The 27307-nt window shown below is 42.6% G+C and overlaps 1 protein-coding gene across 2 annotated transcripts in view; it reads right to left on the reverse strand.

Moving 5' to 3' along the window:
• PCSK5 (proprotein convertase subtilisin/kexin type 5) overlaps positions 1–27307 on the reverse strand; it is a 295107-nt gene that overhangs the window by 223479 nt on the left and 44321 nt on the right. For both annotated transcript variants that reach the window (XM_066614135.1, XM_066614134.1), the window contains exon 3: positions 12949–13062. In XM_066614135.1, the coding sequence (XP_066470232.1) occupies positions 12949–13062 (114 nt within the window). The remainder of the gene's footprint in view (positions 1–12948; positions 13063–27307) is intronic.

Here is a 27307-nt window from a genome sequence, read left to right on the forward strand (position 1 = left end):
GGCCTCCTAATGCCTTATAAGGCTTCTGGTTTTTCAAAAAACTGCAAGTGACTTTTTTTTTTGCTCTTAGGCTCAGTTTGAACCCAGCAGAGACTGCAGACAGAAGTGCGCAGTCTCTATTGGGCTCAGACAACCCTCCAGAGAGGGATACGTGGGGTGTGTGTGCAGGGGGCTTGCAGATCTGTTATGTGTATAAGTGAATCCATGGATATGGGATCCACAGATATGCCCCTCTGTATTCCATACATGCTCTGAATAGGCTTCATATGCAGGCCCACATAATTCCAGTATAATAGTTTATAGGTTACAGAGACAACTATGATATAGCCTGGATTTGCAAAGAAAGGTAATAAGTTCCTGAGAGACCACGATCTGAAAATAATGCTTCAAGTCATAGCTGTTTCTTGGTAATCCAGCTACATCAGATCTAGACACATTTCAAATCTGAAAGCTTGAAACTAAGCATCTCCGTGACAAGGGCCAACATTGTGAGAGGCAGTAACCTTCATCACTATATTCCTTTCTTTAACAGGTGGGTATTGTCTGAAATAAGCCATTGCCAATTCATTTGTGAAGCAGATCCTTACATCTGCTTTAGATCTGCTTCCAAGATGCTGGGAGATCTCTGTCTAGATCTCCCATTGGATTTTCTTTTTCCCCATCTGTTTCACTGTGGACCTTTGAAATCAAAACCACTACAGAAAGACTGTGTGGCAAAACAAACAGTTTGTGGACTACTTCTCTCTACCTGGGTCTATCAAGAACAACAGTCACTAGCTTGGCCACCTGCTGCGATTGGCATGCACCAGATGAATGGGAAACCAAGCCCACCTGACCAGGTCAGAGAAAAGGTAGAACGGACCATATGGATATAAACCATCCAACTGAATAACCTTTGACTTCACAGTACCTAAGTCACATAAGGTCAAGCCCCGGATGCTCCCATGTATTCTGATCTGGCTCTCTCAATCTGTCCATGACCTCACCTTACTGAGGATCAGAAATTTATGGTAATTACAGCCAGAAAGCTGAACCCTAAAGTACAGTTAAGAGCAGTGGAGGGATTCAGCAGGTTCTCACCTATTCTATAGAACCCCTACCTAATCCAGCTGTTGGTTCTAAGAACCGTTTGCTAGCCAGGGAGCTCGCGCCTTGAAATGTCAGGGCTAACCCTACTGGGGGCATCAGCCGTGTGGGGCCAACCCATCTCGGGGGAAAGGGGGTCGCTCCCAGCGGGTGCCGAGGCTGCTGGGGCTGAAGGGGCGAGCCAGACGTGGCCAACTGGAGTCTCCCGCGACGCGGCTGCCGCTCACCAGCCCTTGCGAGCTCGCTTTCGCAACTCCTGCGAAAGGGCGCGAACGGCCGGCACGCCCGCAGATGCAGCCTGCTGACAAGGGCGAGAGAAGCAGCCCAGCTGCCCGCCCCACACCTCCCCTCCCCGGCCAAGCTGGCCAACTGGCAAGTAGACTGTTCCTGCGCCTGGAGGCTCCTTGGGCTCAGCTCTTCTGGTGGGTCGGGGGCGCAGGTGGAACGAAGAGGAGGGCGCTGGAGTAGCTACCGCCCAAAGAGCCCCCGCTGCCCCCGAGGGCGAGCCCCCCCTCTACACGTCCATGGACACACAATGGAACTTACCTCTGGGTAGGCACTGAGCACAATTGTAACCAGGTCTACTCAGAAGTAACTCCTATTTTGTTCAATGGGGCTTACTCTCAGGAAAGTGCGATTAGGATTGCAGCCACTGTCAATCAGGAAGGAAGCATCTCATCTTCATCTCTGAGTTTGCCACACTTTCCTGGGAGTAAGCCCCATTGAATACTGTGGGACTTACCTCTGAGTAGACACTGTCAATCAGAAGGTGAAGAAGGAAGCATCTCTTCCTAGTCACTGAGGCTGTGATCCTATCCACACTTTCCTGGGAGTAAGTCCCTTTGGCTATAATGACTTACTCCTGAGTAGACATGCATAGGATTGTGCTCAAAGGCTGCAGTCCTAGCCACACTTTCCTGCGAGTAAGCCCCTTTGGCTATAATGAGACTCTATAATGAGTAGACATGCATAGGCTTGGGCTCTCATGCTGCAGTAAGCTCTGTTGACTATAATGGGACTTACTTCTGAGTAGAGGGGCATAGGGATTGTTCCCTTACTTCCCACAAGCACAGGACTGCACCATGGGGTTGGTTTTCATCCTTGGGGTTTGGGAATGCAGTTTTGTGCCTGGGATCTTTTCATTGCAATACAACGTGTTGTATAATACACTATCAGACACATAGAGGTTCTGATAGTGTATCACCATGCTCCCACAGGTTCCTCAGGTTAAAAAATTCCTCAGGTTAAAAAAAGGCAGGAATGTGGCACAAAACATTACTTCATTAAGGGTACAATCCTATGCAGGTCTTCTCAGAAGTAAGTCCTATTGTGTTCAATGGGTCTTACTCCCAGGAAAGTGTGGATAGGATTGCAGCCTTTGAGCAGAATCCTATGCATATCTACTCAGAAGTAAATCTCTTTATAGCCAATGGGGCTTATTCCCAGGAAAGTGGAAGTAAGATTGCAGCCTTAGGGCACAAAAATATGCATGTCTACTCAGAAGTAAGTCCTATTGTGCTCAGTGAGGCTTTCTTCTAGCACCTGTGCAGTCACAATGCAGCCCTGAGGTAAGGGAACAAATGTTCCCTGCCCCCCACCACAGGATGCAGTGCATGCGCTATTGGTACAGCTGCACTGGCACTGGAAAATTGGATAGGATTCGGTCCCAAGTCCGCTTAACTGTAACTTTCCAGCACCAAGTCCTGGAGGTCTCCTTGTGACAAGGGAATGTTTGTTCCCTTACCTCGGGACTGCAATGTGGCTGCATTGGCTCTGGAAAGTTGGATAGCCCTTAGGCTGCAATCCTACTCACACCTGGGAAGCAAGCCCAATTGACTATATAATGTGATTTACTCCGGTGTAGGCTTGCATAGGATTGGGCTGCTATTCCCAGGTAAGTGTGCTGAGGATGGTACAGTTAGCATTTGCTCCTTCTCTAGCAGAAAAGTTCCTTTAGGTTATTCTCTTCCTTCCCCCCCCCCCCCTGTGAAATGGCAGGCTGACTAGAAATTGAAGATTTTTTGAACAAGTTTGCAAATTGGGTTTAGGTCTTATCACCTAATGAAGAAGAACTGGAGAAGCACTGGGATGAACTTGTGATCAGGGTGAACCTCAAAACCTGTAAGGCTTGTTACATGTGCTGTTAATTTTCATTTTTAGGCTGGGTTGTGGGTGCTTGGGCACCTACACAGCTGCAACACTTCCAAAGGTCTGTGGTGGGGAGGTTCTGCCTCCCCATCCACTGCAGGCCCCTGCTTTGCACTCCCTGGTCAGTAGCAGCCCTCAAACTTGTGGGAGAATTGCCACTAGAGTAGACCAAAGTGATGGGTATCTGCTGTTGCCTGTCGGAAAGCAACCTAGAAGAACAGTCCCCTCATAGTACTTTTTTGCTCATTAGTGAAACTGTCCTTCAAGGCTGCCATTCTCTCTCAAACCCTGGAAGTCAACAACTCCCCTTGAACTTGTTGGGCTTCTGAGTAGACGTGCATTGGATTGCAGAGTTGGAAGTTGGAGGGGGAAGTTTTAGAGTTCACTGGAATTCTTTTTGGGGCTGGGTGGTAAAAGCAATAGAGCAGCATTTCTCAACCAGTAGTACTCATACCACCAGGGGTACTTGAGGTGGTGCCCAGTGGTACTCATGGCAGGACCCCCCCCCACCTCCACTGCCTGGCAGTGAGACCAGCAATACAATGCAACAAACAGTGGTAGGAGGCTCAGTTCTGCTTTCCTTGCACTCAAAAAAGCCCTCCCATCTACCCTGGGAGCCCAATCCTATGCATGTCTACTCAGAAGTAAGTTCCATTATAGTCAATGGGACTTACTACCAGGAAAAAGTGGATAGGATTGTAGCCTGAGCCTCTTACTGTGGTTTGTTGCATCATGTCTGGCCTCTTAGTATGGAAATAACTGGTGATAAAGTCATTCCAGTTACTTCCAGTTGTACTTCCCAGAGGTGGGCCATGCACAATGGCGAGAGGCAAATGCTAAGGAATGCTGTAATAGAACAAAAAAGAAGGGGAGATGTAAAGATGTTACTATGCTGTTGTTGCTTTTGGTTGATGATGAGGTGTCAGACTATGTGCTCAGTGGACTTTTGCTGACCAGATGTTCACCACTAAAAGTGAACCAGATCCTTGAGAGGATTGACTGCTCTGGTAAAAATCACCAAGTTCCCACTGAGAAGGAAGGTGGCCCAGCTCAAAGCCCAGTGCAGCAAGTTGGTTTGTGCAGATGTGAAGGTGCTATGCTGCTGTGGTGTCTCCAGAGGTTGGTAACCTGGAGTTCCCACCTCCTCTTCTTGGTGCCTTCCTGATTTCATTATACAACTGCCTTGAGAATTCAAGAAAAAATGTCCATTTGAAGTGTGCATTTCAGCCACATGTTTATCCTCCTTGGAAACTAGTGGCCAGAGGCCTGTGAGTATGACTATAGAGGACAGAATTGCAGCCTTGCAATTTGGATTTAGACATTGGGTTAAAGTTACAGTGCAATCCTATGACTGTCTACTCAGAAGTAAGTCCCATTATGTTCAATGGGACTTACTCCCAGGAAAGTGTGTACTGTACAGTATAGGAGTGCAGCCATAGTCTTTCAACTTCCTTTGCAGCAGACAATTGAAGCTGAGTTGCTCATTGCTCATTAGGACATAGAACCTGTTGTTAATTTATTTGAATCCCACCACTGGTTAAGAGACTAGTGATCTAAGACACATTGGGGAATTATTTTGTTCTTAAATGTGCCTGAAATCACCTGATTACTTATTTAATCAAGTTGCATCCCCCCCATTAAGGGGCATCTATTTGGACTTTAGCTAAGTTTTGCATCTGGGCATTGCCAACTCCCAATCCATATTCTATACGTGCCTTTCCCCCCTCTTTCATCTTATTACTACCCAAACCCCTTCCCTTTTTGTTTTGAATACACTTTTTAAATACAGGCATGCTCCGCTATCCATGGGGGTTCCATTTCGGAACCCTCTGTAGATAAGTTGAATCTGTGAATACTGGATTCACATGAGGTTTTTTTCATAAGTATACCTCATCATAAGTATCTTATCATTGTGAAGCACCAATCATTATCAATAATCATTTGCAATCTTTGCTGTCATTGTTCTGCCAAATCCCTGTTCTGAGCTTTGCCTACAGAAATTATGTCCACTTTACACTAATTAGTTCCCTAGCTTAACCAGAGCTAGATCTGGCAGACTGCAAAAACTACTTGTGCCCCAACACCAGCAGGAAGGAGACCAGTAGGTAGCCTGCCTGTAAGTCTGCAGGGTCCCTCGTCCCAGCTCTCCAAGCAGCAGTCCTTTCAGGTACAGCAGCACCACCTCATCTCTCTACAGCTCAGCAATCTGATTAGTCCATTAGTCAGTATGCCAGTTAATCCATCCAAAGATCCAGTAAGTTATATGCTATGCTAACTGTTCATTAGCACAGTTGTGGGTCAGTTAGCAGAATTAGCAGCCAGTAAGTCAGTTAGCCAGAGAGTCAACCCGATAAGCAGAACCATGAGTGCCTTGAATTACAAGGTCAGTTAGCCAGAAAGTCTCCTCTCCCTCCTCCACTCTCACTCCAACTACAAACCACAAAACTCTCCCTGCATCAGGTGCTCCTTATATCCCTGAAGGCCTCGTTGCCTCTAGTGGCTACAGCTGTGCAGCACAACATCTGCTGAAATCTCAGCCTTAACCCTGTGTTCCCAGGTTCACCAGAGTAAAAGGCCACTGCTGACACCACATCCTATCTCCTCGCAATATCTTCTGTGATTTCAATACAGTCATGGGTGTAGACAATCAGTACCTGGATTCTTGGTTATCATGAATGGGGAGGGAGAAGTCCTGGTTCCCCCAGATATGTGCCTATGCCAGGGCTAAAATCGGTAGACTCGTCACCATGAGGACAAAGTCAGGCAGAGAAAGACCATCCTTGAAAGCTTCCCTCCTGGTTACATGAAAAATACTTCAAAAACAAATCCAACAATGTGCAAAAAGAACAGACAAATGTCCAACACCCAGAAGCATTTGACCAAGAAACAGTTGTCCAGGATGCAATGGTCCTGTCACTCCAAACACCACATCCAGCAATCCTGATCACAGAAAGGATGTCCTCATGAAAACCAAAGTCACTGCTGGCTCCAATCTTTCACTTTTGTTGTTTAGTTCTCATTCACAGAAAAACAAAACAACCCAACTTTGCCTAGATGTACAGCTGAACTCAATTGTATAGTTAAGTGGCATGGCTGACATAATACCAAAATTCCTACTCTCTCATGTGTCTTCAACATAAGAAATACTATTCCAGAGTAAATGAATTAGGTATCACAAAACTCATAGGTGAAAAAGTATGCATATACTTTATATAGAGAACCTGCCCAGGACATGCACCAGTTGAAATACCTTATTTACCCAAGTCTCTATGAGTCACATAATAACTTAACATGCTCAGTTTTAATTATATCCTGTGTAGCAGGTGTTTTTTTAGCAGCCCAATGGCTGGATTTAAATTTGGTGTTTAATGTGTGTTCAACTGCCATCATCATACATGATCCAAAACTAAAACACAACAGCCTCCCTGTTGTTTTTGAATGGAGATGGGCACTCTGTTCCTCAGAACAGTGCAGATCAATGATTATGCTAATACAGTAGCAAATCTCTCAACATCACTCACATTCATGTGGACAGGATTCTCTGAAGTGTGAGATCATTTTCTTGCCAGCTTGACCCTTGTCCAGCATGGCTAATTAGATCTGCTCAGGGAGGGTTGGCCGAGTGGACAGGAAGGGTGGTGAATTCATCTAGTGACATCTAGATTAGATTACTGTAATGCACTGTACACAGGGCTGCCTCTGAAAACAGATCAGAAACTAAAACTAGTGCAGAAAATGGCCATCCACGTGATTGCTTTGTCTCAACAGTTCGACTCAGTTGGGCCGTTGCTTCGGCAACTACACTGGCTGCCAGTTCGTTTCCAGGCTCAATTCAAAGTTTGAGTTTTGACTTTTACAGCCCTTTACGGCTCAGGTCGAGGGTATTTGAGGGACTGTCTCCTTCCTTATAATCCTACCCATCCTCTCAGGTCCTCAGAGGGGGCCCTTCTAACTGTGCAGCCACTAGTAGAATATAGTGGTAAGGAATAGGCCCTTCTTGGTGGTGGCACCCTGCCTGTGAAATTTCCTCCCCTAAAATTGAGAACAGTTCCCTCTTTGGAGTCCTTTGGGTGGGGCCTCAAGACTTTTTTTATTTAGGGAAGCTTTTAAGCATTGACAGCAGGGCGCTGGTACTTTCTCTGAAATATTTTAATTGTAACCCAAGTGAGCATATTATGTCTTATTGTTTTAATTGTTTAGTATTGTTTTATGCTTCATTGTATTGATGTATCATTTTCTAAGTTGCCTTGAGGGCCCTAAGCAGGGTGGAAAGGCAGGGTATAAATTCCTTGAATGAATGAATGAATGAATGAATGATGTTTTTATTAGAAGTATTCTTGAAAGGGAATAGTTCCCAATAATGGAAGGATCTGCACATCTATACAGGGAACTGGCACATAGCTTCCTCAATTAGAATGCTGTAGAACAGAGGTTCTCAAACTGTGAGTCACGACCCACCAAGTGGGTTGCAAAAGGATTTCAGGTGGATTTCAGCACCTGGATTTCAGCACCTGCTGTGCTGGTGGTGGTGATAGTCCTCGCAGCCCCCCAGCCCACCCCTGTTCCTCCCTCCTCTGCCAAGTCGACCCGACTGCAGCACTGCCCCCCCACATATCAGGTTTGCCCCCCTGCCCCCCTCCCTCTCTTCAGCCCTCTTTTCAGTGTGGAGCTGCTGAGGTAAGCCTGGAATGGGTGGTGTCCCCTCCCCCGTGTGCTTGTAACTTGCCAGCCAGGCAGTCATGGAGGCCACCTCACCCTGGCAAAGGTGAAGGAGAGAGCTGTCACTATTGCCACCTTGCCACCTCTCACAGCCACAACAAGTGAGCGCTCCCTTCCAATGAAGCTACCCCACTGTGTGGCTTCTTTTAGCAGCTGGAACAGTGGGGCATGCCTATCTTCCTCCTCCAGTAGTGAGGGAGATGCTCCACCACTCCCTGACATTTCTCTGATGCACACCATTAGAAGTAGTCAAACAGATATGATGCATCTCTCCAAGTCCCTTAGCCATCTCTGCTGCACTGAGAATATGTCTGAGAAGCTACAGACAGGGGGTTGGACTAGATGACCTTTTACATAGCTTCCAGTTCCATGATTTTGGTGATCTTCAGGTTTGTACTTGAAATGGGCTGAAAGTAAGTACTGAGCATATGTCACAAATATTTTGTTCCAGATGTTTTATTTTTAATCTTTTTGCTTGATAGCAATGGTAGCAGGGGAGGAGAATTGTAAGAAGCTTCTGAGCAAGAATATTTTCTCTTGTCATTTACAGTTTGAGTTCCTAGGTAAGAACAGTGATGTCACTTCCTGCCTGATGACATCACTTCTGGTTCTGGCATCACAGTGATGTCACTTCCTGTTTGATGATGTCACTTCCAGCCATGACATCACTTCCAGGTTGATGACATCACCTCCAGTGGGTCCCAGACAGATTGTCATTCTCAGAAGTGGGTCCCGGGCTGAAAAGGGTGAGAACCACTGCTGTAGAATATAATACAAACGCCAAACTGTAGTGGCAGCATTCATGACACAACATTCATTTCTAGCACTTTATTGCATATTAAAAGAAAAACATTTTGACAGAAATGTATATTTTATGGATATTGTTATTTGGTAGAGACAGAATAAAATGGAAAAAGTATATTGAGACTATTCAAATATGAAGTAGGGAGATGAAACTCCTATTGACTCAACTTTTCTACCATTTCAATTTTAAAATATATTCTAAAAGAAAATCCCCATGAAGACAAAATCAATAGTCATAAGTCATAAATGAAGAGTACATTTACTGCCATTTGATACACTGCTGAAAACCAAAACAATTTACAAAAAAACAAAGGAAAAAAGACATGGAACTCTCTCATCCTGGATAAGTAGAGAAATCCTACCAAACAGGTAAAACGCACAATGTCACAACTTCTTGTTTCAGTGAAAAAAGAGTAAAGGGGTGTCGTCAAGCGGTGCTGCCTGATGAAACTCAGTATGAAAGTCACACTACAGAGGTAAGAATACACATTAAATATGAATGCAAGAGTCACTGTTAAATTATACAAGATGACAAGACCAGCATTTCTGTCTTTCTAGATTCTCGAATGTAATTTAATATACTGTACTGTTAACTGCCCCCAAACATTAAAATAAAACAAGTTTGTCAAAGATGAGATGCGAGATTAACTATCAATTAGTCAATTACTTTGCTATCAGGTTAAACTTAAGATGTTATTTAACTATCAATTATAACAGAACTAAATTTGAGAACTCTGTATCCATACTTTCCAGTTTTTTGGTGTAATAGTGGCCCCAGCAATAAGACCTCCTCAGACATCTTACATAAAATAAATTATTTAAGGCTGAATGCCAAAGGCTCCTTCACACATTCAGGTATATCACTCAGGACACAATCCACACCTGCGCTGGAACAGGCAAGCCAGGAGGCTGGGTCCCAACCCCACTCCCGGTTCCCAGTGTACTAGCCCCTGGGGCCGCCCTCCCCCCGCCCAGAAATGCCCCTGCCCCCTCCCCACGCCTACCTTTGCCGCTTTCATCAGCACAAGAGCACCGACACAAGTGGCGGCATGTGGAGGTTTCTGCCTGCCTCCACACATTGGCGCATGTAAATGGGCCGACGCGACTCCCAGCCACAGAGGCGCAAACATGCTTCACGGCACATTTCAGACCCTCCTATGCTGGCCCAAGGGACTTGGGTCAGCATAAGGTGCACTTTGGATTGCGCCCTCAGTAACTCAAAGATAAATGCATTAACTGCCTCAGTTGATAACACTTGTGCTTGAAGTAATATGATGTGAACACTGTTCTGTTTGAGCTGCAATGGGTGTTTCACCCATTCAAGTCTTTACTTGATCCTGCAATCATCAGTGTTAAAAATTCATGTAACTCTGAATCATTGACAATGAATTGGAGCCAAAGAAATATGACTGGGAAGAAAACAGCCAGTAGATCTGTACTACAAATATTTTAGCAATAGTTATTCTCATGGCACCACTTGTGCAAGAGGTTGAACGGCGGCACACAACATCCTTGGTTTTCGTACTCTCACATGAACAGAGAAAGGACACTTTTGCACCTTATTTTCCTATGTTTTTTTTCTTTCACAAGATACAGAAAATCTTTACGCATATCTGAGTAAATAAGGACAAGTGAAAACAAGGTTGTGAGTCTATAATCACTTTAGGACACTTCTGTTATTTTTCCAGAATATCACATTTTTAAGCTATTTGTTGGGATGTTTGAAAACATTGTTATTTATTTTACTCAGCAGTAAACCCATTGTGTTCAGTAAGACTGGCAGCCCAATCCTATGAATGTCTACTCAGTAGTAAGTCCCATTAGAGTCAATGGGGCTTACTCCCAGAAAAGTGTGGATAGGATTGGGCTGTTAGGTTGTAATCCTATCTTACAGAAAACAAACACCTCTAGTTATGTCTCAAATAAAATGTAACAATTATGAACATTTACTGCTATTTCTTTATTTGCTGTTATGTTAGCCTTAATTAACCTTCAACATTATCTATACAGAATGGCACCCTTATCTGTGGATCCCGTATCCACAGATTCAGGTACCTGCGAATTGGGTCAGGGGAGCCCCCCATGTGCCCCCTGTGCATGTGCCCCCTAAATAGGCTTGGGGAGCTCTGCTCCCCTTGCCTCCACAGGGTCCTCTGAGCTCAGCAGAGGCTGCGGACATCCATCCACAGCTTCTTCCAGGCTCAGACTGCGCTCTAGAGCTCAAAACACATTATTTCCAGTTTCATGGAGAAACTGGAAGTGACATTTTCATAAGCCATTCCAGGGTTCCCCCTAGATGCCTTCTAACAGTCCAATCCTGAGCTGCCCGGGGCGCCCAGCCTCGGCAGCACAGAGAATGGCTGCCGCCGAATCCTGTGCACCTTGGGTTAATGCAGGCGGCACCTTGGGAGAAGGGGACTTTTGTCTCCTTCTCCTGGGTAAGGTAACCAGCCTCTCAATGGGGCTACTCACGGTAAAGGCATTCGTGTAGGGTGCTGAGCCATGCACGAACGCCTTGAATCCGGTGGAGCGGAGCTCCTCGGGACCCACCTCCCTCCCTCCCCTGGCACGCCTCCCGCTCGCTCCCAATCCTGTGGTGTGGGTCAATATTTACCTGCATGAGCAAAACAGCTGTTGTAGGTCCGATTTGACTCACCCACAACACAGAGGCTTACCTCAGGGTAAAGGAACAACTGTTCCCTTATCTAGAGGACACCTCCTGGACCGCTCTCTCCACCACAGGATGCAGCTATCGCCATTTTGGCGCTGCTGCATCGACGGGAAGCAGAAGGGAAGGATTGGGCCCTTAGATACCTGAATACCATATTCAGCATTGAGCATATTTTTTAGACTTTTCATCCATTTATAATTAGATATAATTAATGCACAATCCAACACTTTTAAGGTTACATTGCTAAAAGCACATGCTTAACTGTTCAAATAAAACAGCTGGATTATCACTCACTTTATGCATCAAGCCTGTGGACTACAGTACTCTGAGTGGAAGGTAATGTTCTGCCATGTATATGAGATGGAAAGACCTACATGTTTGTAGATCTTGTTCCCTTCCTATAACCAACAGTACACAAATTCCACTGGCTGGGAGCTTATATGTAATTCATCAATAAAATAATATCCACGCACCTAGGTTTGTGACAATGCAGTGTTGCATCTTTGACATATCCACATTCCCTTACTGTTTGAAAGGAATTTACAACATGTTCAAATGCTATGGGAACCGATTTATTGAACATACGCATTACATTTCTATTTGGTTATCTCTGTTAGATGCACTACAACTGCAAAGCAAGGTTATTCTAAAATGTATGTGATTAATAAAGAGCAAGAGAGAAAGAGAGAGAAATAAATCCAACACATTTTAAGGCCAAAGGAATAAAATTCACATACATCATCAAAGTCTAACTTCCTGTGTGCATGCTTTCTGCCAGTATAAAAAGTTGTGGTATCAGCCAAAACGCCTCATTTTATAATTATATTCAATCAATTATTATCAGATTGATTATTAGACTTCCATTTAATTATACCCACCCACCCACCCACTCACTCACTCATGTACACACTCAACATCTCTTGTTTATACTGTTCCGATGTTTGTGAATCTTTAAGATCTCTATAAATCCAAGTGTGATTAGTTACCAGTGCTCAAAAATACAAGCAACCAAGACTCTAAGAAATGATATAGAATAATAGGTACTTGGGACTTTAAGGTCAGAATATCATGTATACTGGATAGTTTGAAGAGCTACTTGCTGCAGCTTCATCCTTTGAGAATGCCTACCAAAGTAGGATGCAAAACGTTTGGTGAGATCAGATTTATTCATCCTCAGTCTATCAGCCTGAACATTGTTAATTTCAATGTCACAAATACAACAGTGAAATAAGGCAGTGAAAGCCTTAGTATTTGTAAGACATATAGTTTAATTAATGATTTGGCTATTACATCTCTCTTTTGTTCTGTACTGAAATAGGGTTTATTGTCCCTTGTCCTGATAAAACCTGATTTCTAAGTATTATAAACACAGGTCACGAATCAGTAACAAGTCATGTGCTCAAGTTTGCTAGCCTCTGTTACTTCACATAAAAACAAACAGAAAGGTTCTTGCATAATACTCTGTTTTCTAACAAAGATTTCATCAGAGGAACAGAACTATTAGACCTAAATGAACTTACCATGTACCACATACTTTGCCATTTAGGATCATTAAAAAACATTGATTGAATGTCACCAGGTTTGTAATCTCTCTTTATTCTTCTTTTTACAACCTGCTGTTCTATCCATTCCACCTGTCAATGAGGAAAAAAATATGGTAAATGTCAAATAGCTACCATTAGTATTTCAGAATCCATATAAAATCTAAAGATGTTTCCTATTAGCAGGAGCTAAAGAAATTTCCAGGTGCTGTTCATTTTGAAAGTCTATCCTCTTAAGAATATATGGAATTTAGTAAGCAGAGCTGCTTAGATATTTTACAAATAGGCCTTCAGTGGATAGTGTCATTTTTGAAAAGTTGCATGCTTTGCTTTTTGGTATTGCATGAGTAAGGGTGCAGGCAGGCCAGTACGCCAGCACAAGTTTGGGACCAGAAACAGGAAAAGCCACTGCAAGGGGAAAACTCTCCCTTTACGCTTTGTCACGCTGCACTGGCCCCAATGGATCTACTTGGATCTGTGCCACCTCAGGATGTGGTGCAAATCTGAGTAGACTGGAGCAGCCAGAGGCTGCTCCAAGCCACTCAGGAACGGGGTCAGGATCTGGCATAGTTGCCAGATCCTGGCCCTGCCTCCCACTCCGCATCCACCCGCCCCTGAAAACGCCCATGCCTGCCCTTCCCGCACCCTGCAATGCCTCTGCCTTGCCTCCTCCCTGATCTCTTCACGCACCCCAGACCCCTGCATCAGGCAAGCTCAGCCGATGCAAATGTACCCTGCCAGGCCTGGATCTGGTGCAGGGAGGCAGCGCAAATCACTGCGCTCGCCTCCCTGACTCCTCAGTTGGCGCAAATGTGCTTTACGGCACATTGGTGATACCCCCAGGTCAGCAGAAATGACTTGTGCCGGCCTAACCCAAGGGTTAGGATGGTGCTGTAAGATCAAGATCAGAAAAAAGGAGAAGAGTTTTCATACAAGCCAATGATGTCTGTCTTTTGAAGATAAAGAGTATGTGAAATTTCTTGAGCTGGCACAGCCATCCCTGCTCAGAGTATGGCAAATATGCTGTAAGGCAAATCTACATAAGGCTTCCCAGTTTTGCGCCAGCGATATTGTTGGCACTGATCTGAGAAGCCCCATTAGGGTGGTTAGGGCTTTACCTAGGGTATGGGGAAATACATCCCCTTATCCTGAGGAGACCTCCAGCTGCCTCCTGAGCTGCATTGGATGGAGCTCGGTTTAGGATTGGGCTGCTTGATAAATATGGGAATTGTTTATGACAGACATAATACTAACAGGAAGTTTAATTCGGAATAACTAAATATATGGGATGGGGGAGAAAAAAATGAATGTTTTAATAATCTGATCTGAGATCAGTATTTCAGTTCTGTTTTGTTCAGAATTTGATGACTTTTCTGAAAATAACGAATTGTGTAAATGTGATCTATGATCTTTATTATCTTCCCCTTTGACACTGATCTAAGCGTCTTGTACTTTAACCTGCTTTTCACTGCCCAGCTTTTCAATTTCCTAGTAAATGTTTACACTTTATTTAAAAAATGCAGCTTTTGAATATTCAACTGTGTATGAACCTTGACAACTGGTTTACTGTTCTATGTGCAGTGAATCGCTACTTGTTTTTGTTCTTTTCCTTTTCATGGGGAAGCTTTTTTTTTCTTTTTCAGGGGGAAGCTATAGGCTGCAATCCTAACCACACTTTCCTGCAAGTAAGCCCCATTGAACAAAATAGGACTTCCTTCTGAGTAGACCTAGTTAGGATTGTGCCCGTAGGCATTAAGGGCATTTTTTAAATATATCTAGAAAATTAAGCAATTTTACAAAGAAAGCAAAATGTAAATTTCAGAAAATAAAACCAAACCAATTTACATTAATAGCAATCAAAATTATGGTAAACATTATTCTGTTTTAAAGATGAAATACAATCAGTATACATTAAAAGGACATCAAAACCAAGTAAATATTTAGTTACATAAGAGAAATATACCATAGGACAGTTTCCAATTATATATTTTCTATTCACATTTACCATAGAAACTCGCCTATATTGATCACTTTCCATATTATGTTTCAGCTTTTTTACTGTGCTGGTTTTCAATCACTGGTTCATACATGAACTGATGACCAAAAACTAGCTATTGGTGGGGCTTTCACAGCCAACTAGCTACCCCCCTTCTTGCCTTGCTGGTTCTTGCAAGGCATTCCTTGGGAGTACATGAATACCAAGTTGGGAACCACTGTTTTACTGGTATGTTGTTTACAGTGCACTTACTCTGATAGTGCTTACCAAAAGGTGATGAAGACCAGAATTTAAAAAGAATAAAAATATATCTTATGATCTTTTACTATGTTTTCAATAAATTAGAGACTACAGTTCTTAGGTAACAATTAGTGGTGGGTTATTTTTCAGGATCTGGCCTCAGGTAAAATCAAACAAAACTATGGTCAGACACCCCCCTAAGTTTAACCCCCAGCTTATCCGAGTGTCATAGAAAATTCCATGATTGTTGGCTCAAAACCTGCCCTCAACTTATCTGTGGGGTCGACTTATAGGCGAGTATCTATGGTATATCACTGAAGTCGACTGAGATGAATATCTGAATTATTCTTTGCACGGCAAATCTATTTTATTTCTGTCATGATCTAGTTTCAAGACTTGTGGGATAAATAGCAAATATTTAAAGGAAATTTACTGAACTCTCATTCCACTAACTTATCAGTATTTTCTGTAAAGAGCCCCCAGTTTTTTTTTCTAGAATTTAGCAAACCTTCCATGTCGTTGGGCTTTTTGGGACAGAACCTACAAGGTCAACTACATCCCAGACCCCCCCCCCCAAAAAAAAAAACAAAAAAAAACCACAGCACTTTTCCTAAGCAATGAATATAGAAAAATAGAAAAAGGCAATAGTTGTTAATTTTAATTTCAAAAATACTAGGTTGACCACTATAATCTGAGTAAATTTCAGACAGATCTATGAAGAGATTACTTTTCCCTTTAGGGCAAATGTGCCCATTCTTTCTTTCTTTCTTTCTTTCTCTTTCTTTCTTTCTTTCTTTCTTTCTTATTTATTTATTTATTTATCCAGTCATTTCTACCTTGCATTTCTATCTCCAAAGAGCCCTTCAAGAAGGCTTAGAATATTTTAAAAAATGCAACACAGTAATGAAATTCTCAGGCCAGTGCTGGTCTCTACAGGAGCCAGTGTTATAAGCTGCCTCTGGCCTAAGCATCCCTTCTTCTTCCTTCCCCTCAGGCATGCAGTGTCTGCAAAGTCTCCTAACAGTCTCCTCAGGCCAATGCTGGTCTCAAGAGGAGCCAGTGTTATCAGCTCCTTTTTTTCACCTTTACATGCACTCAAAAAAATTGGGAGATTAGCAGAGAACTTGCCTTTCCTGTTTGGACACTGTCACCCAAAAAACTCTGATGTCTAGAATGATTCACTCTTAAAAGTCCTCATTATTACCAATATGAAACAATTGCTGTGCACCTGTGTTCCCTGCAGAAATCACCTTTGTTGCATGGGGTCAGCCCTGGAGTGCTTGGGGATGGGGAAGTCATTATCATCACCAAGCTCTGGAGCACCACAAAGAAAGCTGTGTGGCCACATGGCCATGCTGCTCAGAAGGAACAGTGTCAACCATATTTGAAATCCATGTTTAGTTCCCTTTTCTGCCTGACCCACAGGTGTACACATTTTGTCCCTGTTGCATACTTACTTACTTTGGTAAACCTTTATTGGCATATTGGAAGACCACAACCCTGTTGCATATATCACAACATTGGGCAGAAATTGCTTAAAACCAAGTTAATTTGCTATGAGTTCTTCTTCTCTTTCCTCCTACTAGCCTGATTTCCATAGGGCTCCGTTACTTTGTGACAGCATTAGAGTCCCTCTTGCACAGCATAAGAGTGAATGCGATAATTCAGGGGGTCCCAGTTCAAACCCCCATTGATTTTCTGAGCCCTTTACAAAAAGGTTTCAGTGCACAGTTGACTTGGCTTTGGTCATCTTTTCACAAAGGTGCCATTAGCTTCAACACAGTGTCTCTGCATATGATGGTTTTCCTACTTTCATATGATACTCTTGTGTGTGCTTGAAAAGACACTGCTCATAACTCCCTTTGCAATCTGCACCAGTTTGGAGGATTCCTTGGGCCTCAATAATGTCTTCTGAATGACACAAAGGAGCAGAAGAGGAGGCAGGAAAGCCCTCATTACACAAGTATAGCTCAGTCTAGCCTTACATAGATCCAGTTCATGCAGAGTGGAACAACAAAGGGCGCAATCCTAACCCCTTATGCCCTAACGGCAATGCAGCTCTGAGGTAAGGGAACAAACATTCCCTTACTTTGAGGAGGCCTCCGGGAGTGCCACCCAACTGCAGGATACAGCACACATCCAATTGGCACCGCTATGCCAGTGCTGAAAAGCCCTGACATAAAAGGTTAGGATTGTGCCCTAACTTACCTAAAGTTATAAAACTTGCATATAAATTGCCTATAAATCCTGCTTGCATGGTTTCACGGTATGAAAGGGCAACCAGGACCAGTCTCTGTTTTGGCATGTATTGATTCTTGTCTCCTATACCAGTGTTATTCAAACTGTGCTGTGCGGCTCTTTAGGGAGGTCCCAGGAACTTAAAGGGGAGGCACGAGATGTCCACTTGCAGCGATACAGTCACACCCCTGCGCAGAATACGAGCCCGTCTTCTGCCTGTCATCTGCGCTTTTTTTTAAAGCAGAAGGAACAGGAGTTGCTCAGCTGCTCCCTTCGAGAGGGACTGCAAGAGTGACTGCTGCCGCCCCACCCTCTTCTCCCTCCATTCCGAGGCTGCCGCCTACTGTGTTGCTGTGCCTTCCGCTGCATGTTGTTTCCAAAGCTCTTCCACTCCAACCCCCATCTGGCAAGTACCGCGCATGCTCAGCTTGCAGTCCTTAACCCTTGCTGATCCTTGTCTGGTTGGTTCCTAGTTCCCAGCCTGGAATCGCTACTCATCAAAGTGAAATCTCTCTTTTCAACCCCCTCCCACTCCCCCTTTTCAATCTCCAAACCTTCCTGCTTTCCTCCCCCTCTCCAAATAAAACGCTTCCCATTTTACCAGTCACCAGGGGTCTTAAAGTTGCTTCCATGCAGTGGGCAAAGGGGGAGGGAGAGACAAGCACACACATTACTTGGCCAGGAGCAGAAAAAGGGTACTGTTTTTAAAGTGATTTATTAATCTTGTTGTTTGACTGAAGAGGAGAGGCTGTATTTTTAAAGTGATGAAACTTGCTATTTGAAGGGAATACTTATCAGCCATTGATGGATTGCCAGCACAATCCTATCCACACTTTCCTGGGAGTAAGCCCCATTGACTCTAAATGGGACTTACTTCTGAGTAGACATGCATAGGCTTGAGCTGTGCATCTCCTAGTATAGAAGACAAATCAGCTTCCTAACCAAACCCTTATCATCTCTGATATATTTTCATGGTCTATTTTTGTTTTCCCCACCAGCTGCTGGAAAAATTTAATTTAATTTAATTAATAAAGGGTTCAATCCTATCCAAAGAGAATGGGAGAAATGACTAGTTGGATTGGGGTCCACAGGGGTGTGTGTGTGTAATGTTGGTCAGACTGGTTGTTCACAAAGTTCATTTGATAAAACAATTCTACTGGTATGCTTACAAAGTTTAAAAAATGATTCTTCCTGGACCAGACAAAATCTACCTATTCCAACATCCTGTCTCCAACAGTGATCAGCAGCTGATCATTTATAAAGCATGTATATTGCTGTGCATTAATAATATATTTTTAAGATCTGCATTTAATTAATATGTTTAATATAATTAATATAATATAGTTAATATATATTTATTTAATATTATATTATATTATAATAAATATAATATTATAATATTATATTTAATATATTTAATATAGTTAATATTTCTGGCCACTTCCTGTTTAATGATGTCACTTCTAGCCCTCAGGAACATGATGGGGAGCCATGGCCAACAGCCACGGAGGTCAAGGGAGCCACTGGTTGGAAAAGTTTGAGTACCACTGTCCTATACTATCTTATAATAATCCATAAGCCTTCAGCAAAGCAAGCATAAACACCTGATAATCAAACATGATTAATCAAACATGATGGGCAGGAGGTCTGGTCTAGAGGGTAGAGCCTCCGTCTGCCTGAAGATAACATCCACAAGGTTGCCAGTTCGAGGCCACCGGCACCGTGCGACCTTGAAGCAGCTGACAAGCTGAAGCAGAGCTATTCCATCTGCTCTGAGCGTGGGAGGATGGAGGCCAGAATGTGCGGCCAGATCGGAATGAAACACCTTGAATGAAGTCGTTCTTGAAAGAAAGAACCTTCTTTGAAATTGTAAAAATCCCTATTTAATAAGGGATTTAATAAAGCCTGCCTATGTAAACTGCCTTGAATAAAGTCTTGAATAAAGACCAAGAAAGGCGGTATATAAATACCTATTATTATTATTATTATTATTATTATTATTATTATTAAAGTTGGGTATAAATTAGTGCAAAAAGCTGTAACAAGCTTAGCCTAGTACACTGCATGTGTTCAATGTTATGTAGAGATTAGTGATGGTGAACTGCTTCTTTTGAGCTTTTTAAATGAGTTACACACTGTGCTGAACCTGTGTTAAAATAGTTTTTCATAATGACACTGATGAAATGCCAACATATATAGGTGGAGCTACCTGCAAGAGCAAGAGAATCATTTTTTTCAATTCATACAATGTGTCTTAATTTGTATTGATATGTTGTACTTAGCAAGTTGAATTGTTTTTGACTTGGACTGTATTACTGAAGTGTACAGCAGGACTAAACAGTTATTCAAAGGAAACAGATGACATTATGCTAAAATATTTTACATGTCTATAGCAGGGGTGTCCAAAGTTTTTGGCAGGAGGGCCACATCATCTCTCTGACACTGTGTTGGGGGCCGGGGAAAAAAAGAATTAATTTACATTTAAAATTTGAATAAATTTACATAAATGAATATATTAAAGATGAACTTATATGAATGAATGAAGGACTTGCAATAGATCAAGGCCTATAAAAGGCCTTGTACAAAGCAAGGCTGGCCTTTCCTTCACTGCCACTGCTGCGTCACAGATGTAAAACAGCAAGCAGTGGAGGGAGCCCTCATCCCACAGCTCATGCAAGACATCAAACAGTTGCTCTCACGCTGAGAGCAGTTGCGTAGGGCCAGTGTGGGCTCCAACAAACCTCCGGAGGGCCAGAGGCTCATTGGAGACTGGGGGCTCACTGAGGGTTGCATTAAGAGGCCTCGAGGGCTGCAAGTGTGGGGCCGGGGTTTGGGCATCCCTGGTCTATAGGTATACTTCACTGTCCAACAGCTGGTATATTTTGGAATCATCTGATTCTGTCTGGAAAGGATCCATTTGTATTAAAATGTTTTCTTTTTAAAGCTATCCATGCTTCCTAGCTCATATCCCTTGAAGGAAAAATCTCTTGAGTAACTGATTATACAGATCCTCATTTCTGGCCACAAAAAAAGACACTGTGAAAACAAGTCGTTGAATTGTAACATTTCCATAAACTCACACCTAGCTGAAGGGGAAACAGTCCATATTTTCACTTCTATTCCAAAAATTCTATTTTCTATTTCTTTAATGTCTAGAAATCAAAGCCAAGCCAGATTGGAATCCAAACAACTTTAAAACTAAACATCATTTCCAGTCCTGTCATCTCAGAATTCAGAGACTTATTCTGTGCTCAGTACAGCATTTTATAAAAATGATATTAGTGCACCTACATAAAAGTTGTTCTGAGTGAACTCAGCTAAAGGCCCTTTTGTTTAGTAGAATAAAAATCTTGCAATAAAACAAGCAACTTCTAACTCTTCCACTTGCTCTTATGGAACAAAGGCCTACAGCGTACTGAGATTTTTTTCCCAACCAAAATGAATCGTATAAATAAAATAGCTCAACAATAAGTCCACAAGGCACAAATTTCAGAAATCTGTAATAGCTATGAATACTCTTACTCTTTTTCCCCCCCAGAATAATTTATTATGGATCCGCTTGAGCTGTTCATTACAAAAGATGTGCACACACAATACGCACAGAACCAGAATATGACAGTTCACTTCTCATTCTTCAGTTCTTGGTAAAGACAATAGTAATGAAAGATGGAAAGTAATTCCCAATCTCCTGAAACTGTTATCAATGTAAAGCAACTGAAGTGAGTACTGGGGTAAAAGTTACTTCTATTCCACCAACAGCACAATCACAAATAATGCCTGCTCACAAATAATGGCGCTTATTCCCAGGTAAGTATGCTTAGGACTGCAGCCTAAGAGTCTGATATTAATGACACTGTAGATCAGTGATTTTCAATCTTTTTTTTTAACTCATGGCACACTGACAAGGTACAAGAATTGTCAAGGCACACCATCAATTTTTTGACAACTGACAAGGCAGACCCATTGACAGCAGAGGCTCACATCCCCCAATGGCCCTACTAATAAATGACTTTCCCCCAAACTCCCATGCCACACCTACAGACCATTCGCAGCACATCAGTACGCCCTGTCACAGTGGTTGAAAATGGCTGCTGTAGATAGAAAGGATGCCTTCAGCAGATAGTAGCCACCGAGTATACTAGACTTGCACAACATTTAGGGTGCCATCACTTGGCCCACGTGGTTCAGCTCTGCTCTGGCCACAGAGGGGTTTCCAGCACACTTGACAATGGCATCATTATCATGCACCTCCTGATCTGGAAAGGCCCAGCTAGGAAGGCTGAACCAGGACTCCAGAGGAGGAAAGGTTTAGGGAAGTAGGAGAGTCAGGGGGGCCCTGACTAGAGCATTTTTCAGAGTCTTCCATGCGCATGACTCACGAATGAACAAGTCATCCTAAATCACATATTTTCCCAACTTGAGTCCAAGTCACTGACTCACGTTCCCAACCCTGATACCAGGGGACTACTACTTATAGCCACTGTAAACAAAGACCCGTAAAGCACCCACCCCTGTGCAGTCAAGCTTGCCCTAAGTTCCCTGTTGGCCATGGCCCTTCTTACCAGGCCAGCACAAACCCCTACTATAACTCCTGGTGAGCTGTTAGGAATTGCAAGAACTGCACATTGCCAAAAACTCTGATGTTAGGAAGTCTTTTGATTTATTTTGCTCAATTGGATTCTAAATAAAACCCCTCCCTTTCAGCAGCACTCCTGCTTGAAACCTACTATTGATCCCCCAAATCAGCTGCCATGTCCTTTGATGTGGTGCTGTCCCTTTGGGAAGAGGTAGAGGGCATGAGGAGGCACCATAATATGCTACCAAGAAAATGCTGGATTTGGGGGTAATTAACCTAAACTTACAAGCTTGTAAATCTATATATCTGCAACAGGTCTGTTTTCTTCAGAGCTGTACTTCTAGGTTTTAATCAAACTCTGTAAAAGTAAAGTGGTACAGAGCTGTGAATACTAGACCTTTTCAGCAAACCAAAGACTTCAGCAAACCACTCTTGCAGTATAGTCTAAAATACCATTAAAGTCCACAAGGAACAAGTTTATAAGACAGGAGGATACAGATAATGAAAATTATATTAAATATTAAGCAAAACTAACTCGACTGAGGGTCCAATCCTATCCAATTTTCCAGTACCTGTGCAGCTGTGCCAATACCCTCAAGGTATGGGAACATTTGTTCCCTCACCTTGGGTCTGCATCACGGATGCACCGGTACTGGAAAGTTGGATAGGATTGGGCCCTAAGCTGGCTCTTGAATAAAGATGCATAATTTCATGTTCTTTTTATTAAACAGAAGAAGTTTCAAAACTGAACTTCAGAAGTTAATATTCAGAACAGAAGAAGCAGAAGCAGGGCGAATTTCCAAGGCATGTCCATGCAAATAGAGCAGAATAATTATTTTTGATAAAGACAATTTTATACATTTGCTTTGATACCAGCCCACAAGTATACACATTTGATCCCTGTTGTATATATGCAACATTGGGCAAAAATGGTTAATCAGCAAATAATTCAGGTGTGAGAATAGTGGTGATCATTACATAACAAGCTATCACAGTGGAAAGGTAATTGTCCCTTTAGTTCAGTGTCTGAGATTTTTAGAAAACTTCTTAGCTGGATGCTTATAGCGACTGGAGAAAGGAAGAAACATTTTCCCTGCAGTAAGTCAGATAACTGAATCCACAGATACCAGATCCACAGATATAGGCAAGTGCCTGTATTTTATTTGATTGGTTGTGAGCCACCCTGGGCATATTCATTTCTAAGAGGAAAGGAGGTTAAATAAATAAGACCAGATGATGCTGAAAGGAAAGCTAAGATTGCATAGATAGAGAAAGTAAAAGAATCTTTTCTGTTTGCATTCAAAAGCAACACATGGTATATTCTGAAAGGCAAAAGCAGGTTCTGCAGTTAAAATGGTCACATGCATGCATTCTCCTGGATTCACAGATGCTCCTGGATGCCCAGGTGTCAGTGGTGGCCAGGAATGCCTTTGCCCAGCTTCTATATGCTCTACGCAGGGCTACCTTTGAAGGAGGTTCAGAAGTTGCAACAACAGACTGCTGCAGCTTGTGTGGTTACTGGATGTCAGTCATTTGATTCTGATGGATTGCTGCATGAGCGGTTGCACTGGCTGCCTGTTCATTTCCAGGCCCAATTTAAAGTGTTGGTTTAGACCAGGGGTCTCCAAACCCTGGCCTGGGGTTCAGATGCAGCCCACAGAGTGCCTCTATTCGACCTGCAGCCAACCTTTGATCCCCTAAGAGTCTCTGGCCCAGCTGACCAAACACAACCAGAGTTGTGCTTGTGGGGTCGGGGAATGGGGGTTCATTTAAGTGTATGTGCTTTATTTCTTGGCTGTGTTGGTGCTTGGAGAAATCCTGGACCTTTGAGCCCATTCATTCATTCATTCATTCATTCATTCATTCATTCAAGTTCCATCTCTAAAGTATTTATTTAAATTTTATATTTAATTTTTTTTTTCCGGCCCTCAACACGGTGCCAGATATCTGATGCATCCCTTTGGTCGAAAAGTTTAGAGACCCCTGGTTTAGACCTTTAAAGCCCTGTAGCTTAGGGCTAGTGCGTATTTGAGAGACTACCTTCTTCTGTATAATCTGGCCTGTCCTCTTCAGTCATTTGAGAGGGCCCTTTTTAATATGCTGCCACAGACAGAGTTTAGGGGGATGGCAGCTGGAAATAGGTCCTTCTTGGTAGTAGCATCTGTCCAATGAAATTCCCTTCCATTTAGAACCCTTCTTGAGAGTTCTAAAGTGTTCCTCTTTTGAAAAGCCTACTGATGGGTAAAGTGTTTTTATTATGTTTGCTGGTTTTATTGGTGGCTTCTATAAGATGGATTGTCTTTATGCTGCTGTCCTGGTGATTGTATTGGTTGGTTGTTGTTTTTTAAATTGTGTAAGATTTTACATTTATTTTGATTATCTATTATGTATATTATAGTTTTATTTATATTATATGTATTTTTAACATTTTGTAAGCCCCCGTGGATACCCTATCAGTAGAAATGCAGGATATAAATTGAATTAAACATGTGTAAGGACATTAGGACAAGAAAAGAGATAACAAACCAATCAATAGTATGGAATATTATTGCCAGTACCATTTCACAAAACTGTGGGGGGGGGGGAGAGTAAAGTTGGATATATTTTTAAAAATCATGTATCATGAAAAACAATGCCAAGTGATCCATTCTCACTGACTTTCAAAAAACCTTTACAAGCAAAAGTCAATGACTAGCTACAATAAAAAGCAGCTGGCATTATTATGTCATGCAATCCTTTGCACATGCACGATTTATTTAAAATAGCAAATCTACAGATATCAGGGCAAGCTAAAGGACTATTTAAAAAAAAAAAAAAAAACCAGAAAGCATTTTAAAAGGATTGCTTCAGTCTGTACAAATATACTTTTTCAAACAGCATATGATATGTAGAAGAAAGCTGCTCAGAACTTTTGCAAAAACTTCACATGTTAATTCAAGTCTTCCTATTGCAGGAAATGTAGTAGTGTTTGTGGTACACAAGAGACTTCTGAGAGAGACCTAAAAATAATCTATGGATAGCCCACAGCCAGGGCCACAGCTCACGCAAAGTGGCAGAGATAGCAGCAAATTTTGGGACAGCTTTTATCTTGAGCCTGATGCTGCCTTCCTCTAGCCCACTATGGATAGAACTGCATTAATCTGCTTTCTGCTTCCTATGAGTGAGCGGGAAGTGGATCATCTGCTTCCTTCCTTGCTTCTCCTCATGCTGTTCTTTCCCAAATACAGGAAGCATGGAACTTTCTGTTTCATTTAAGGGGACCACCTGCAGGAGTGAGGTGAGTGAATTGAGGTGAGGTGAGTAAAATAACCACATGGGCAATAGGCATCCCCTTCCTTATTCACTCACCTCACTCCTTCCTTGGCCATGCATTTAAATAAAACAGGAAATCCCACATTTCCTGTTTTTGGAAACAAACCACAAAAGAAAGGGGTGAAGTAAGAACATAAGGGGCTTTTGGGGGAAGGCAGGAGTACATGAATTTCTCCTTGTATAATAATAATCATTTTAAATTTATTATTCTTATTTTTATATGCTTTCTTTCTCTTACGTTTTATTATATTAACTGTACACTGCTTTGAGCTTTGAAAATGCGGTTTATAAATCAAATAAATAAATATGCATTTGTGTGCACGCCACAGCAGATGTGACAGTAAGCTCTCATGCTGCTGCCGCTTTGCTGTAGCTACTTGGAAATAGCCACCATCACTGGGCGGACCGCCAAAAAATGCTACAGCAGTGGTTCCCTGTCTAGGCAGCACTGAGCAGCCCATAAGATTAGGCTGTATGACAGTAGGATTGTAATATTCTGAGCTTTAGTGTTTTGATATTAATAAAATGTTATTATATTAAAGGCATGGGTGACTCATCTAATGAATTTTTAGGCTTTATAATTCTTTCCATAAACCATGCAGTCTTTCAGAAATCTGCATATACTAATTTGAGATATCCTCAGATCATTTAGTAAATTAAATTCTTCTACTGACAAATTCCAAAGACTCATATTCTACTTGAATATGCAAACATAAATCTAGGAGAGAAATTGTACTGCCCATAACATTCCCGCTAGCACTTATCCTAAGGTAATAGTATAGAAAATACCCTTACATTATTAACCTTTGAGATTAGTTGCCCTAGGACTCAGCAGACACACAACATTTGAACATTCCTTTGTGGCAAAATAACCCAGAGAGTACAATACTGTATGAATACCATTCTGCTTTGAAGGAGGATGACATTCTGAATCAAGTTGTTCCTCCCAGAGGAATCTGGAGGCAAGGATCTTTTCAACTTCCTGCGTCCAGAGGTGGGTGGGAAGCCACACTCAATTATCATCCTGCTTTTGGTTTGAAGATCAGGGATTTTGAAGGACCCTGAACTTTGATGTTTTGCTGATCTCAGTTTTTGATGTGTGACATCTTTTTTTTGGGGGGGGGGCTCACTCTCTTCACCTTTGGTAGGGGTGGGAGTAGGATAAAAGGGAAAAGAACAGAATGTTCTTACAAGTTGATCAAGGTTTCAGGTTGAGCCAATCTCAAGTAGCCTTCATGGTTTCATGCAGCAAAGCAGAAGATGCCACATGGTGAGCAAGAACTTTCCCCAAGAAATTTCTCAGCCTTCTGCGGCTTGTCAGAGAAAGAGCGGTACAAAGAGCACAGGAGTAGTGTTTTATGCTAATAAAGGTTAAATGAAATGAAACAGGAACAGGAGCAGTGAAGCATGGCCCGACCCCTCAGGAGCAGCTCCACAGAAGTGCTCTTCTGGTCAGTAGGTCGAAAGAGCATTTTAGTGTTTCCATGGTGTGGTGCAGGCAACTGATATTGCCTCTAACTGTTGGGAAAAATCAAAAAGTGAGATAAGATCTGAGGGAAAGGAGCCTCATGGTTGGAAACAAATTCTGCTGCCGCCACCACCACTGTCACCAAGGGAATCTCTCTTCAACCATGTCTAGAACTCTATACCTGCATTTGGAAAGTGGTAGTGAGAGACTAGGGCTCTGACTTCCTCTCCCCCCCCCCCCGTGTCTTTGAGCACCATTCTAGAATGAAGTTCCCAGAGGCATTGTTAGTCCTCAAACTTCAGGGCTGAAAAGGAAAGAACTCAACACCACAAAAGAAGGGTGCAAGCTCACCTTCTCAGATCTGTTCCATCAGCCCCAGAACCTCTAACCCAAGTGTGTCGTACAGAGGGCCAAAGTTAGCATTAATGGTGCCTGCTGAGGGCTGGAAGTGACATAATTAAGCAGATGATGGCCAGAAATAAGCACTTTGTTCTCACATAGAAACTCA

The sequence above is a fragment of the Tiliqua scincoides genome, chromosome 2, assembly GCF_035046505.1.
Source record: "Tiliqua scincoides isolate rTilSci1 chromosome 2, rTilSci1.hap2, whole genome shotgun sequence".
In the NCBI taxonomy this organism is placed as follows: Eukaryota; Metazoa; Chordata; class Lepidosauria; order Squamata; family Scincidae; genus Tiliqua; species Tiliqua scincoides.